A 13,469-nucleotide genomic window follows, 5' to 3' on the forward strand; every position below is an offset into this window, starting at 1 on the left:
TCAGTATTTAAAGGCTGTTTTGAATCTGGGCTCATGGTAGAAGACCCGTGATTGGCCACAGGTGGTCATGTGACAAACTTGCCTTAAAGGAGAAGCCCCTAATTTCTCTCAACTTCTGTCAGTCCTGAATTTTTTCTCCCTTCTCTGCCTTTTTCTATCATCTCCCCCCCCCCCTCCAAGAAAAGAAAGAGGCTCCCTGCTTGGCTTCTCTCCCCCCACCCTTCAAGAAAAGAAAGAAAGAGGCTTGGCTCCCCACCCCCTTCTGAGCCTCCCTAACCATGTGCAGAAGACTTTCCTGTTTCAATGGGGAGGGGGGAGAGGAAGACCCGAGTTCAAAGCGATCTGAATTCAACAGGATTGACAATGGAATAAACAAAGTATGTGCAGACGCTGCCCTAGGCAGTTTAAATCGAAATGGTCCAATTGTGGGAAGATCATTGTTTGCTTAGGCACATGAGTTGAGGTTTTCTGGGGGTTCTTGGTTCAGTTCTCCTTGTAAGGTGCTGGGATGCTAACAAAGAGTTCAGACCGCTGCTGGTGTCCCTGTCTGCCTCTGAAGCCACGGATTGAACAGTTCCGGTATAAGAACCGTGGATTCTTGAGGATTCGGGATTTTGTGTTGCTGCAGTGCCATGAAACATTGGACCCCTGTTTTTGACGGTCCAGTGGCAGTCCTGGTCCTTCTGGCTTCCACATGCCTCTTGGTCGGGATCCAGTGGCCGCCCTGGAGGATCCATGAGAGGGCGACTGCCCAGGGGGACAGCGGGGGTGGGATGGAAACCAGCGGCAGCGCGGCGGGAAGGGGCGGCCGCCTGCCTGCCTGCGTGCCGACGGGGCGGGGGCCTATCCGGTGCGCGCGCGAGGGCGGGGCTCGCCCCCTCCCCCAAAGCCAGAACGCTGCTCAGCGGCCGGGCGAGCTGTCGGGGGAAGCCGGCCGCCTGACTCCCCTGAGCTCCGTCGGGGACGTAGCTTGGCGCTGGTGGGGAGGGTCTCCTTCGCTCGCTCCCCGCCGAGGCTCCGCCCGCCTTGCCGGTCGGGCCCTCTGCACATGCTCAGGGGCCTGCGCGTCCTTGCGCTGCCACCGCCGCCTCTTTCCCGCTGCCTCTCGGCCCGACGATGGGGATGGTGCGAGGGGCGGGCGGGGCGCCAGTCTCTCCAGCAGCCTGCCCCAGCCCGGTGCCCAGCGCGCCGCCGCCGCCGCCGCCGCCGCCCGCTCCCACGGCCGGGCGTCGCTGCAAGCTGCGCAACTTCAACTGGGAGGCGCTCCCGGCTCAGCGCGTCCGCGGGCGACGCAACCTCTGGACGACGGGCGGCCGGGCAGGGGGCTTCGGCCTGGACCGCCGCCTGCTTGAGGAGCTCTTCGGCCAGCGCCCCGAGGCGGCCAAAGGCGGCCTCTGCGGCCGCCCCGTCCAACAGGTGAGAGGCGCAAGGGCAAACGGCGTCGCCGCTGAAAGTGGAGAGGGGCCCAGGCAAGGGCGGGCCGCAGGGCTGGGGTGGTCTTCCCGCTGGCTGGAGAGAGGCCACCCGACGCGCCGGGAGCCCTGGCAGGGGGGAGCCTCAGGCCACCCGGAAGAAGTCCCTAACAGTTTGTGGAACGGACTTCCTCGCGAGGCGGTGCGTTCTCCGCCTTTGGAAATCTTCAAGCAGAGGTTAGATGCTCATCTGACAGAGATGCTGATTTTATGGACTGAGGCAGATGGGGAGTGGGTGGGCCGGAAGGGGTGGGCCAGTGTCTGTCTCTTGTGGCCCTTCCTGGCAGACCCAGAGAATTGTTAATTGCTGCTGTGGGATGGTGGGTGAATTCCCTCCAGGCCAGGCTGGATTCCGGAGATTTTTGTTGGTGGTGGGGATCACTTGGGCATGAAATTGGGGTCACTGTGCATCGGCAGGTAGTTTTGAATCCTTGCATTGTGCAGGGGGTAGGGCTAGAGGATCCTGGAGGTCCCTTTGATTCTATGATTCTGTTGATCTAAAATTCTCTACATGAGAGAGCCCTATATTTTTCCTTGGTCCCCCCCCCTCCCCATACACACACCAATGCTTCTGTCTACTCCTTCCCAGCCATTGTGGATTCTTTTTGAGGCAGGTAGTTTTTATAATTTTATTTATAGTTTGAATTGTAGCCCACCACTCCCAGGCAATGGCTCATAGTGGGTTAGGGTTACAACAATCTGGTGGGTAACAACAATCATTTACAATAAAAACCCTTAAGATGCTAAAAAATAGCCCCATTAAAACCCACCCTGCCGGCAACAGAAGCTCCCTCCCGCCAGCTCAAGAGACTTCTGAACCACCCCAGGAGGGCAACCGCAGGAGAGCCCTGATGACCCAGCTAGCTCAGGGAGGGGCCCAGATGCTGCTCACCCTGCCCCAAGTGAAGACCCCCAACTGGAGCAGAAGGCCTCCAGTTTACCGGCCCTGCGGAACGGAGAAAGTTCTGTCAGGGCCCTCAGCTCTCCTGGGAGCTCATTCTACCAGATCAGGCCTCTGGTCAAGGCCAGGCGTACCTCCCTTGAGCCAGGGACTTCCAACAGGTCTTCTCCCGCAGAGCAAAGTAGGTAGGCAGTCCCGCAGGTATGTACCAAAACCTTGAACTTGATCCGGGACGCAACTGGCAACCGATGCAGCTGCCTCAGCACCACCTGGATAGGGGCCCTCCAGGATGCTCCTGTGAGGACCCTAGCAGCTGCATTCAGCATCAGGGGCAAGGGCAGGCCCCCATAGAGCGAATTATAGGAGTCCAGTCTGGAGGTGACCGTTGCATGGATGACTGTGACCAAGCAATCTGAGGGCAGGTAGGGCGCTCGTAGCCTCCTTTGGGGGGTGACTCCTGTGACTGGAGCCTCCCTTGAAAGGGTGGCATCCAGAATCACACCCTCGTTTCTGGCTGAGGTCAAGATATTAAGTTGCACCACAACCAGTGTGGGGAGGCGCAGTTCCTGGCCGCTGTTTGGCCTCACAATACTTAAAAAAAAAAGTTCAAAGGAAGAATATGCCAAATTAAACCAAGGAATGAAAATGTTACATTTCAGTTCAAAGGAAGGAAGAGAGGTGCCCTTGCTCCAGAATTCGGCCTTTGCAGTGCTTCCGGAAGGGCCACATTTTGGGGGCACAGAGTTGAGGGGTGCAGGTTTCAATACCTGCTGGGCCGCCTTCTGCTCCTCACCCAAACCGCCTCTCCTTCGCCCAACTTCCACAGGCCTTGCTGCTGGACCCCAAAAAAATCCTGAACCTGGGTATCTTCCTGAGGCAGTTTAAAAGGTAAAGGGCAGGGCCGGCGGGGAATCCTGGGCCGAAAGTGCCACGGGACGGGGTGGCTGGGGAGGGGACGTTGTAGGCCCCCACCTAACGGAGGCCACTGATCTCCCTCTCCCCAGGCCAGTGCAGGTGATTGTGGCGGACATCTGGGGTGGAGAAGGAGCTCTCTATGGGGCTGAGAAGCTGCTGGAGCTGACCAAGATGCTGCCTGATGGGGAGGAGGTAAGGGGGAGCGAGGGGGGGGGAGCTCTTTGGCTCTGCTCCCCAGCTCCAGAGTTGACCCTTCTCCCAACTTTTCCAAAAGGTCAAGCGGCTAGAGGCATTCCAGAGTAGCCAGAGCCGACTCTCGGAGGCCGAAGTCTTTGCCCTGCTCCTGGTCCAGGTGCCCAGGTAAGGGGGGAGGGCTTGGCGGGGGAGGGTCCTTCCTGCCGCTGCTTGGCCAGGTGTGCCGCGTGACCTGCTGCCTCTCTGTCCCCAGCTACGCCCGCCGCCTGGAGCTGCTGGTGCTGAAGGAGGAGTTCTTTGCCCGCCTTGGTGCCCTGCTGTCTGCCATCCAAGTCATGACAGAGGCAGCCACAGGTGGGCTGAGCACAGCGCCAGGGAAAGAGGGCCTGCAGTCTCCCAGCAGATCAGACAGCGATCTGGGGGTGTCACTGGGGGTGAGAGCCAGTTTGGTGTAGTGGTTAGGAGTGCGGACTTCTAATCTGGCGTGCCGGGTTCGATTCTGCGCTCCCCCACATGCATCCAGCTGGGTGACCTTGGGCTCGCCACGGCACTGAGAAAACTGTTCTGACTGAGCAGTGATATCGGGGCTCTCTCAGCATCACCCACCTCACAGGGTGTCTGTTGTGGGGAGAGGAAAGGGAAGGCGACTGTAAGCCGCTTTGAGCCTCCTTTGGGTAGGGAAAAGCGGCATATAAGAACCAACTCTTCTTCTTCTTCTTCTTCTACTTGATGGGCCCTCCAGAAGAGGGGGGGGGGGCTCCACTCCGCTTGTGACAGGGCCAAAGGAGAAGCAAGGAGGGTCTCGGCCTTAGAGCGGATTGCCTTGTGAGGAGGGGGCCCTTCTGGCCAGCCTTCTCTGTTCATCCCTGCCCTCTTGTGCCCCCCCTCCCCTCCCCTCCCCTCCCACCAGAGCTGCTGAACTGTCGAGAGCTGCATGACCTCCTCCGCCTGGTGCTGGAGGCTGGCAACTGCTTGAACGAGGTACCTGGCGCACCTTGGGGAGGGGGCAAGCAGGGAGATGGGTCTCTCCTTCAGCCTCTGGGGCCTGGGTGGGGGGGGGGAGCAGGGCCCGGAGATGCAGGCTGTGGGGCCCGTGTGTGTGTGTGTGTGGGGGGAGGGTTGCTTTCCTCACTGTTGGCTCTGCCTGCCCCACAGGGGGGCTATGCCGGCTCTGCTCTTGGCTTCCGCATGTCTTCGCTTCTCAGGTTGGCCGACACCAAGGCCAACTGTCCTGGCATGGACCTCCTGCATTTTGTGGCGCTGGTGAGTAGTGGTGGTGGGGGGTGTGAGTGGAGGGCACCTGGGATTCCCCTTAGCTCTGGCTTGGGGGCCATTGGGAATTCAATGCTCCTCTTCCACACACCCCCCCCCCCCGGAAGAGGTCCAAGCTGTTCTCCAGGAAAGCCCACATGAACGACACCCAAGCAGCACCTGAAATGCCTTGAAGGTTTGGGGACCCTGTTGGGGGGGGGGGGAGGTGGCAGAGAAAAGTTGTACATGAATCTGTGCCTGCAAGACCCAAGTCAGGGAGCTCTGGACTACGCTGGAGCCACCAAGGCCTCACTCTCTCAAGCCGGTTCCAGGCAGGGGGCCGTGTTGGTCTGCAGTGCAGCACTTGATGGGCCAGTGGACCCGGGTCCGGGAGGACCAGGCCAAGGGAAATCCTGCAGGTACTCCTGGGCAGGATCTGGCCATTGTCTGCAGCCAGCGGAGAGCAGGTTCTGTGAGGCGGGAGCTGCCGAGAAGGCCCTGGTTTGGTTGTGGGGGACCTCTGCGTGAGGGCTGCCCCCTCAGACCCCTGCGCAAGTAAGATCATTAAGGGGTCTGTTTGTGAACAGGCTGGGACTGTGAGATCTCAGCCTGGCTTTCTTAGCAACAAGCCATGCTGGACCATTCTGGCCCCCGCCCTCAGTCAGGGTTCTAGTTTGGTGGAGGAGGGGAACACTGTGGGCGTGGTCTCTTTGCATTGGGGGACATCTGTGGATGTTGTTCCCCGAGATGTCCTTGCTGAGGAGCTGGTGGACTGGACCCCATTGCTGGGACCCTATTGCCTCCCTGTCCGCCTGGGGGGAGGGGACAAGGGGGTGTGCAGGGGGCCCAGGGAAACACAACGCCTCTCCCAAGGCCGCAGAGGCAGGAGCTCAGAGTGTGCTCCTCCAGACTGTGCAGGATACTGAACTGGGCGTGTCTGTGGGGGGGGGGTGGAGTGGGGTTGTGTGAGGTTGTATGTCTTGGAGGATGGAGAGAGGATGCCGCTGGACATGGAGATTGGGCCCAGGCAAACGGAAGGAAGTCTAAGAAGGATGATTCTATGGATGCTGAGGGCTGATCCTGCGTTGAGCAGGGGGTTGGACTAGATGGCCTGTAGGGCCCCTTCCAACTCTATGACTCTATGAAGGACAATGCTATCTGTTTATCCTCTAGAATCATAGAACCATAGAGTTGGAAGGGGCCACACAGGCCATCTAGTCCAGCCCCCTGCTCAATGCAGGATCAGCCCTAAGCACCCTAAAGCATCCAAGAAAAGTGTGTATCCAACCTTTGCTTGAAGACTGCCAGTGAGGGGGAGCTCACCACCTCCTTAGGCAGCCTATTCCACTGCTGAACTACTCTGACTGTGAAAAACTTTTCCCTGTTATCTAGCCTATATCGTTGTACTTGAAATTTAAACCCATTACTGCGTGTCCTCTCCTCTGCAGCCAGCAGAAACAGCATCCTGCCCTCCTCCAAGTGACAACTTTTCAAATACTTAAAGAGGGCTATTTATTTGCTTTGGATTCATATTTAATAAATTTTATGTGCTGTGAGCTGCCCAGAAGCCCCCCCCCATCCCCCGGTAGTAAAAACCAGTCCTAGAACTGCCAGATGAGTGAGCCCTAGTGGAGCTTTGCCAGCTGGGGTTCTTGTGGACCACAAGCTTAATATGAGCCAGCAGTACCAGGTGGTGGTTGAAAAGGCCTTCTGTGGTCTTCTATGGATGAGTTTTGGTTGTTCTGGATGACAGCAGTTGGACCCAGGTTTGGACTACATTTGAGGAAGAGCTTCCTGATGAGCAGGCACATTTGACATGGGAACAGTCCCCCGCATAATTTCTGGCTGGCAGGAGTTTTGACTAGATGACCCGGGTGGGCCGTTCCAGCTCTGCTGTTAAATCAAGTCCACATGGACCTAGCTGTCCTTGCTGGTCCTCTCCAGAGGTCCTGCATGGGGTGCCCCCACCCTTTGAGGCTCAGGAAGGGCCTTCCCAGCTGTGGCTACAAAACCTTGGAACTTCTCCCTCCACCAGACAGTTGGAGCAGCTCCCGTCAGCCTTCCTCCTTTCCTGTGTGTCCATAGGGCACTCTTGGATTGTTTCCTTTTCACACATGCTTTGTTGGAAATGCTGTTTTAATGTTGACATTTTGATGCTTTTATTTAATAATAATATAATAATGCCCTAGGGACCCAATCTGGGTAGACAGGTGGCTTGAGAGCCAGCTTGGTGTAGTGGTTAGGAGCACGGACTTCTAATCTGGTGAGCTCGGTTTGATTCCCTACTCCCCCTCATGCAGCCAGCTGGGTGACCTTGGGCTCGCCACGGCGCTTGGAAAACTGCTCTAACCGAGCAGGAATATCAGGGCTCTCTCAGCCTCACCTACCCCACAGGGTATCTATTGTGGGGAGAGGAAAGGGAAGGCGACTGTAAGCCGCTTTGAGCCTCCTTCGGGTAGAGAAAAGCGGCATCTAAGAACCAACTCTTCTTCTCCTCCTCTTCCAGAAACCCAGGTGCTTGCTGGGGGCAGAGTGGCCTCTTCGAGTGCCAGCCATTCAGCTGCCCATGGCTAACACGGGACACTGGGGTGGGGGAGGACTTGGAGAGTCTGCAGCCTCTCATGCCTTGGCCAGGAACTCCAGCAGGGCTCCCCCCCCCCAGGCCAGGCTCCTTCTCGCTTGACAGGGCTTGGCTGCACCTGGAGCCCCTCTGCTTCTTCCAGGGGGAGGGTGACAGTGGAACTGAGGCTCAAGTGCTCTGCCCAGTTCTGGCAAGGTGGGTCCTAACCCTGAGAGCCCCTCAGGAGGACCTCTCCCACTGCAGAACATCTCTGGGGCCACTTGCCTTGTGGGCTTTGCAGGGGGCTCTGTGGAGTGTAGGGAGATGGAAGGAGTCCACCAATGGCCCTTGTGTTGCCCACAGGAGAGAATAGCTTGGGGTGGGGGCATGTATTTCCAAGCTGAAAGAACGAGTCTGCCCTGCAGACCCTCCTCCTTACGTGCCCACCGCAGGGCCCCTTCCCTGTGGGGTGCACTTGGTACTTCTAGCCCTTGCCTGTGGGGTGGCTCATGGGGGACGCCTGGCCCACAGCCAGAGGGAGTGTGTGTGTCATGGTTGTTCTCCATGGCTGGGCACACAGGAGCCACCAGCTCTGTGCCTGCGGGTGCCATGAGTGGAAGAGGGCCTGACAGGGGGCCACTCTTGTTTGCTCCATGCAGGAGGCAGAAAAGAAGGATCCAAAGCTTCTCCTCTTCCCCAGGAAACTCCCCCATGTTGGGCCTGCCTCGCGGTAAGGACTGCACCTGCTCTCTCCTCCCTCCCCCCCCTCCAGGATCCCTAAAACCAAGCAGCCCCAGTGCTCAACTCCGCCATGTGTTGAGGGCTGTTTTGCCTCCCCACCCCCCCATCCCCTGCTGCTTCCGAGGAGCTGTTGGCCCGGGAGGTCCCTTAAAGCGCAGAACCCCTGCAAGCCCCCCACAAAGGGGACTGGAGCCAAATTACTCTTTGCCCTCAGTCCCTAGAACAGTAGCAAGGATTAATAGTGTGGGAGGGGGGAGGAGAGAGGTTCAGGTTCAAGATATGTACCTTTTGACATTGTCGGCCAGGCAGGTCAGAAAACTGCATCACTCTGCTGGTTTAGCAGAGTTTGTTTCCCAGTACGGATCAGGAAAATTGAAGTCACTCATAATTTCCAAGCTGCTCAAAGAGGACGGCATTCACATCCTCGCCCTGGCCAAGCAGCCTGTAGCAGGGGTCAACCACTTCCCTATCTTCGCCCAGATACTTTCCACTGGAGCGTCACTCTCCTCCTCTAGTATCTCTTGGTGGGCAAGCCCTCACATACACCACCACTCCACCTGCTCTTCGACCTTTTCTGGGTTTTTCTAACAAGTCACATCCATCCACTGCTGCATTCCTGTCAAGGGAATCTTTCCACCAAGTCTCTGTAATGCTACTAATTCATATCTCTGTCTGCATGAGAAGCTCAAACTCCTCCTTCTGATGGCCTATGCTTCAGGCGTTGGCATGTGGTATCTTAGGGCTGATCCTGCATAGAGCAGGAGGTTGGACTAGATGGCCTGTATGGCCCCTTCCAACTCTATGATTCTATGACTAGATAGCCTGTATGGCCCCTTCCAACTCTATGGTTCTATGACTAGATGGCCTGTATGGCCCCTTCCAACTCTATGGTTCTATGACTAGATGGCCTGTATGGCCCCTTCCAACTCTATGGTTCTATGATTCTATGAAGCCTCTCCTACCCTTGATTCCATCTGATCTTGCCTTCCCAGCCATCAGTACTTGCTCTCCTACATTAGAATTCCTACATATGGAACCTATTACTGTTAAGTGGATTGATAACTGGTTGAGAGATCACACCCAAAGGGTTCTTGTTAATAGTTCCTCCTCCTCTTGGAGAGGAGTGACAAGTGGAATGCCTCAGGGATCTGTCCTGGGCCCTGTGTGGTCCAACATATTCATAAACAGTTTGGATGAATAGAGGGGGTGCTTATTAAATTTGCAGATGACACTAAACTGGGAGGGGTAGCAAACACAACAGAAGACAGAATCAGAATACAGGGTGATCTTGAAAGGCTGGAAAACTGGGGTAAAATGAATAAAATGAATTCCAATAGAGATAAATGTAGAGTTCTGCATTTAGGTAGGAAAAATCATATGCAATATTATGGCACAGGGAGACCTTGCTTAGTAGTAGTATGTGGGAGAAGGATCTAGGGGTCTTAGTAGAACATACACTGTTCTTTGTTTGTTCCCAAATGATGTTGATAATGATGTCATCCATTCAGTCGTGTCCAACCCTACAGGAAAACTTCCACCGTGCGTCTCTGTCAGTGACCGCTTCTTTTAGTTGGTCCATGGTCATCCCTTTGTCGGCTTTGATCGTGTTGAGCCAGTGGATCCTTTGGAGACCATGTTTCCTCTTCATGCTGACCATGCCCAGCATTCAAGATTTCCCACATAGAATAATAGAATCATAGAGTTGGAAGGGGTCATAAAGGCCATCTAGTCCAACCCCCTGCTCAACGCGGGGTCAGCCCTAAGCATCCTAAAGCATCCAAGAAAAGTGTGTATCCAACCTTTGCTTGAAGACTGCCAGTGAGGGGGAGCTCACCACCTCCTTAGGCAGCCTATTCCACTGCTGAACTACTCTGACTGTGAAAATTTTTTCCTGATATCTAGCCTATATCGTACTTGTAGTTTAAACCCATTACTGCGCGTCCTTTTCTCTGCAGCCAACTACGCAGCCACTGATTCACCTCCATTATCTTCCTCTCCCGACGCATTCCTCTTCCCTTGACAGTCAAGATTGAAGAGATTACCACTTGTGCCCCCATTTGCTTGAGCTTCAACCCCAGATCTTGATAGTCTGTTTTAATAGGAGTGATGGTATTCACGGATTTGTCATTTGTTCCCACATGGACCATCACAAACAATTAATGATCCATAGGTTTGATCAGTTTTGGCATCTGGTCTGTAATATCTTTAATCTTTGCCGCTTCAAGCAACACACCTCTCAAACTAGGGGGTCAGGCCTAGCCACCTGCCATTCCACGCCCCTCAGCAGAGTCAGCCATTTCCTTCCCTTTCCCTTTGAAGCTATCTTCCCCTCTCTCTCCATGCCCTCTTTGACACTGCTGTTGACTTCGTTTTGGCTACACCTCTGCGCTTGTTGCTGCTTCCATCTCCCAGGCAAGGGCCTGGGAACTATTCCTGAGCTCTAGTGGCTCTGAGTGCCATCTAGCTCGATGCCTTTGGACTCATTTTGTCGCAGGAATGGGAGGCTCCGTAGGGGAGTCAGCCCCCCCCCCATTATCCTTTGTACTGGTCTCTTCCTATGCAGTTCTGCTCAGTTTCCTTCCTATGCAGTCAATGAAATCCTCTCCTTCCTTGATTTCAAACAAGGCTTTAATCTCCTTCAGGCCCCTAATCATCTCCTCTATAAAAGGCCTCTCCATTTTCTCTTTTGATAAGTGTAGTCCATCTTGCCTTTGGGGAGAGAGCCAAGCGGGGAGCTGTGTTGGTCTGAAGTAGCAGAACAAATTTAGAATTCAGTGATGCCTTTAAAACCAACAAAGTTTTATTATCTTTATGTGGATGTAGATATTTGCATTTTTTATTGTGGCCAAATGTTTCCCAACCTATTCAGATGAATGCAAACAAATCCTAATTGCTGCTCACTCCACCTATAAGTCTGAACTGATTATTTTCCTTCCGTGACATTGTCTCTGAGGAAGTGGGCGTGTACACGAAAACTCATACCTTAGCTAAAACTCGGTTGATCTTAAAGGTGCCCCTGGTCGACTCTAAATTTGTTCTTGTCTTCAGGGAGGAAAACAAACTTGGCACCCTCCTTGCAGGTGACTGGAAAGGGGCTTCCAAATAGATTCCTTCACGCGAGAATGTTTACCTGTAGGCTCAAATTCAAATGAGTAGCCATGTTGGTGTGAAGTAGCACAATAAAATCAGAGTCCAGGAGCACCTGTGTGTGGATGCTGTGACACAGTTTACTAATGTAACAGGATTAACTTTTGCTTATATATTCCTACTGTCATGATGGTCAGCTCATAGTCTGAGGAAGAGCTTGCACTCAAAAGTTTGCACCTTGAATAAATCTTTATTGGTCCTAAAGGTGCTCCTGGACTCTGGTTTTATTGTACCTGTAGGCTAGAGCTCTTAGGCTGGTGCCCTGCACCAGAGAGGAGACCCCTGTCACCCCTGAGGCTGGCCCTGGCCCTGCACATTGTGTCTGGGCTTCCCTTTGCACTACAGTTGAAGGTTTGGGCAGAGGTCTCTGGACAGGCAGGCCCCTTTGGCTTTCCTGCTGGAGGGCCATCCTCCTGCCCCCCCCCCTTGCCATTGCCCGTCTCCCCTCAGGCACAGCCAGAGGCCTGGCCTCGCAGAGAAGGGCGGGGGAGGGGGCTCATCAGCCCTTAAACTGCCGTCTTCCAGCTGTCCCTTCCTGGAAAAGACAGAAATCAGCTAGCCAACCGTGCCCCATAGGACAAGTTGTGGGCCCTGCTCTGGTGGCTGGCTGACCTGTGGAAGGCACTTCAGTGGACTGGCTGCCTCACCTTTCCAGCCTGGTGGTCATTCTGCTGCTCCCTTGGCAGGCCAGGTGGTCCCCTCCCGCTCTGCTCTTTCTGAAGGCCTGTGTGTGTGTGTGTGGGTGGGGGACATGTTGGCACATGCAGTGGGAGGGACATTCCTGCCATGGAAGAGTGGGAAAGCTGGGCTCTCTTCCAAGGATCACAGAGAAGGAGCCTCCAATGGGGGCAAGTGAAAAAGTACCTTATTGGGACACGCAACCCCCCCCCGCCCCCCGTCCCTGAACTTCCGGCGTGTCCTTCCCCAATAGCATTCTGGGTCAGGAGGTGGTGGCCGAGCTGCAGAACCTGGGGCGGCGACTCCAGGGGGCCGAGGAGGGGCTGGAGGCCTTGGACTGGAGAGCCCAGATGGGACCCTTCCTGCGAGAGGCGGGGGCTGAGCTGAGCGGGGTCCGGTCCTCGCTGGACAGCCTGAAGCAGGCCACAGCCGCCCTCTGCGACTTCTTCTGCGAGGAGCCAGAAACCTTCAGCCTGGCCGAGTGCTGCCGCATCTTCCAGGCCTTTGGGGAGCGCTTCCTCCTGGCCGCTCAAGTAAGTGCTGCATTGAACTGCTGCCCCCCCTCCCTCCCTCCCTCCCTGTGGAACAGCTCTAGGGGGCATGAAGTGGCCCTCGAGGGGGTCAGCCACCATCCAGCTGCTGGGGCCTTGTCTCCCCCGCCCCCTGCCCCCACTCTCTGCAGGGGTCCTCTGTGGGTGGGGAGGGGCTTGGCTCCAAGAGATGCTGTGTGCCCATGGCCTCACCACAGGGAGAGGGCACCTCTTTGCCCTCACGCCAGGCTCCTCCTTTGCACCGGGTGACATGGGCTCTGTCTGAGCAAGGGGTGGGTTCCCCTTCCCTCTTCCTCCCCCCTACAGGAGAACAAAGCCCGGGAGGCAGCTGAGCGGGGGTGGGAGCGACAGGCCCAGGCCCGCCAGGAGAAGGAGAAGAAGAAGAAGCAGCAGCAGCAACGTCGCTCCATCGCCACCTGCTCTGCCCAGGACCCCGGCCTGCGGGATGTGGAGCTGGACCCACTTTTCCTGGGGGGCCCTTGTCGTGGTCAACGCAGCTGTTCCTTGCGTGGACTCCCTCCCTCCTTGGACTGCCCCCAGACTCAAGAGAGACCTTTGCCTCTCAGCCGGAGGCGTACACTGGTGGGGGCAAGCCCCTGCCCGGAGCCCCCTACACCTGCTGAGAGGGCCAAGTGTTTGGGGGCTTTGCCTCCCATGGAGCGCCCCTCACCAGATGCTGCCAAGAGCTTGTCCAACCTCTTCCCGAAGACGCTCCTCCCACGGGGAGCGGGGAGCCTCATGGCCACCCAAGGGTCCCCCAGGGATGGTGCTGGGCTGGTGGGCTTCTTCCATCGGCTGAGCATCAGAGAGAAAGAGAAACCGCTGCCCCCTCCGGAAGCCAGAGGAGACCCCCCCATGGCAGAGGGGGTCTCTTAGGCCCTCCTCTTTGTTCAGCCTGGGTCCAGGGGGATGCTCAGGGTGACCCCCGGGGCCTTAAAAAGCACTTTCGCTTGTCTGTTTTAAAATTTGTCTGGTCTAATGTTAATAAATGGTTGGCTTTATTTACTTGACATTCTGGGCCAGATTGGAGCCCAAAGGGAATCCCGATTTACACCAAC

General features: G+C 56.0%; 1 protein-coding gene across 1 annotated transcript; it reads left to right on the forward strand.

The window, feature by feature from the left end:
- Positions 1 to 845: 845 nt before the first annotated feature.
- On the forward strand, positions 846 to 13,412 carry LOC143839253 (FH2 domain-containing protein 1-like). The gene is made up of 10 exons (XM_077341038.1): positions 846 to 1,416; positions 3,200 to 3,261; positions 3,378 to 3,480; positions 3,563 to 3,648; positions 3,737 to 3,837; positions 4,394 to 4,464; positions 4,639 to 4,746; positions 7,954 to 8,024; positions 12,114 to 12,393; positions 12,718 to 13,412. The coding sequence occupies exons 1-10, from the start codon at positions 1,117 to 1,119 to the stop codon at positions 13,285 to 13,287; spliced, it is 1,752 nt and encodes a 583-aa protein (XP_077197153.1). The 5' UTR covers positions 846 to 1,116; the 3' UTR covers positions 13,288 to 13,412.
- The last annotated feature ends 57 nt before the right edge of the window (positions 13,413 to 13,469 follow it).

This window comes from Paroedura picta, chromosome 6 (genome assembly GCF_049243985.1).
Source record: "Paroedura picta isolate Pp20150507F chromosome 6, Ppicta_v3.0, whole genome shotgun sequence".
NCBI classification, from domain to species: domain Eukaryota; kingdom Metazoa; phylum Chordata; class Lepidosauria; order Squamata; family Gekkonidae; genus Paroedura; species Paroedura picta.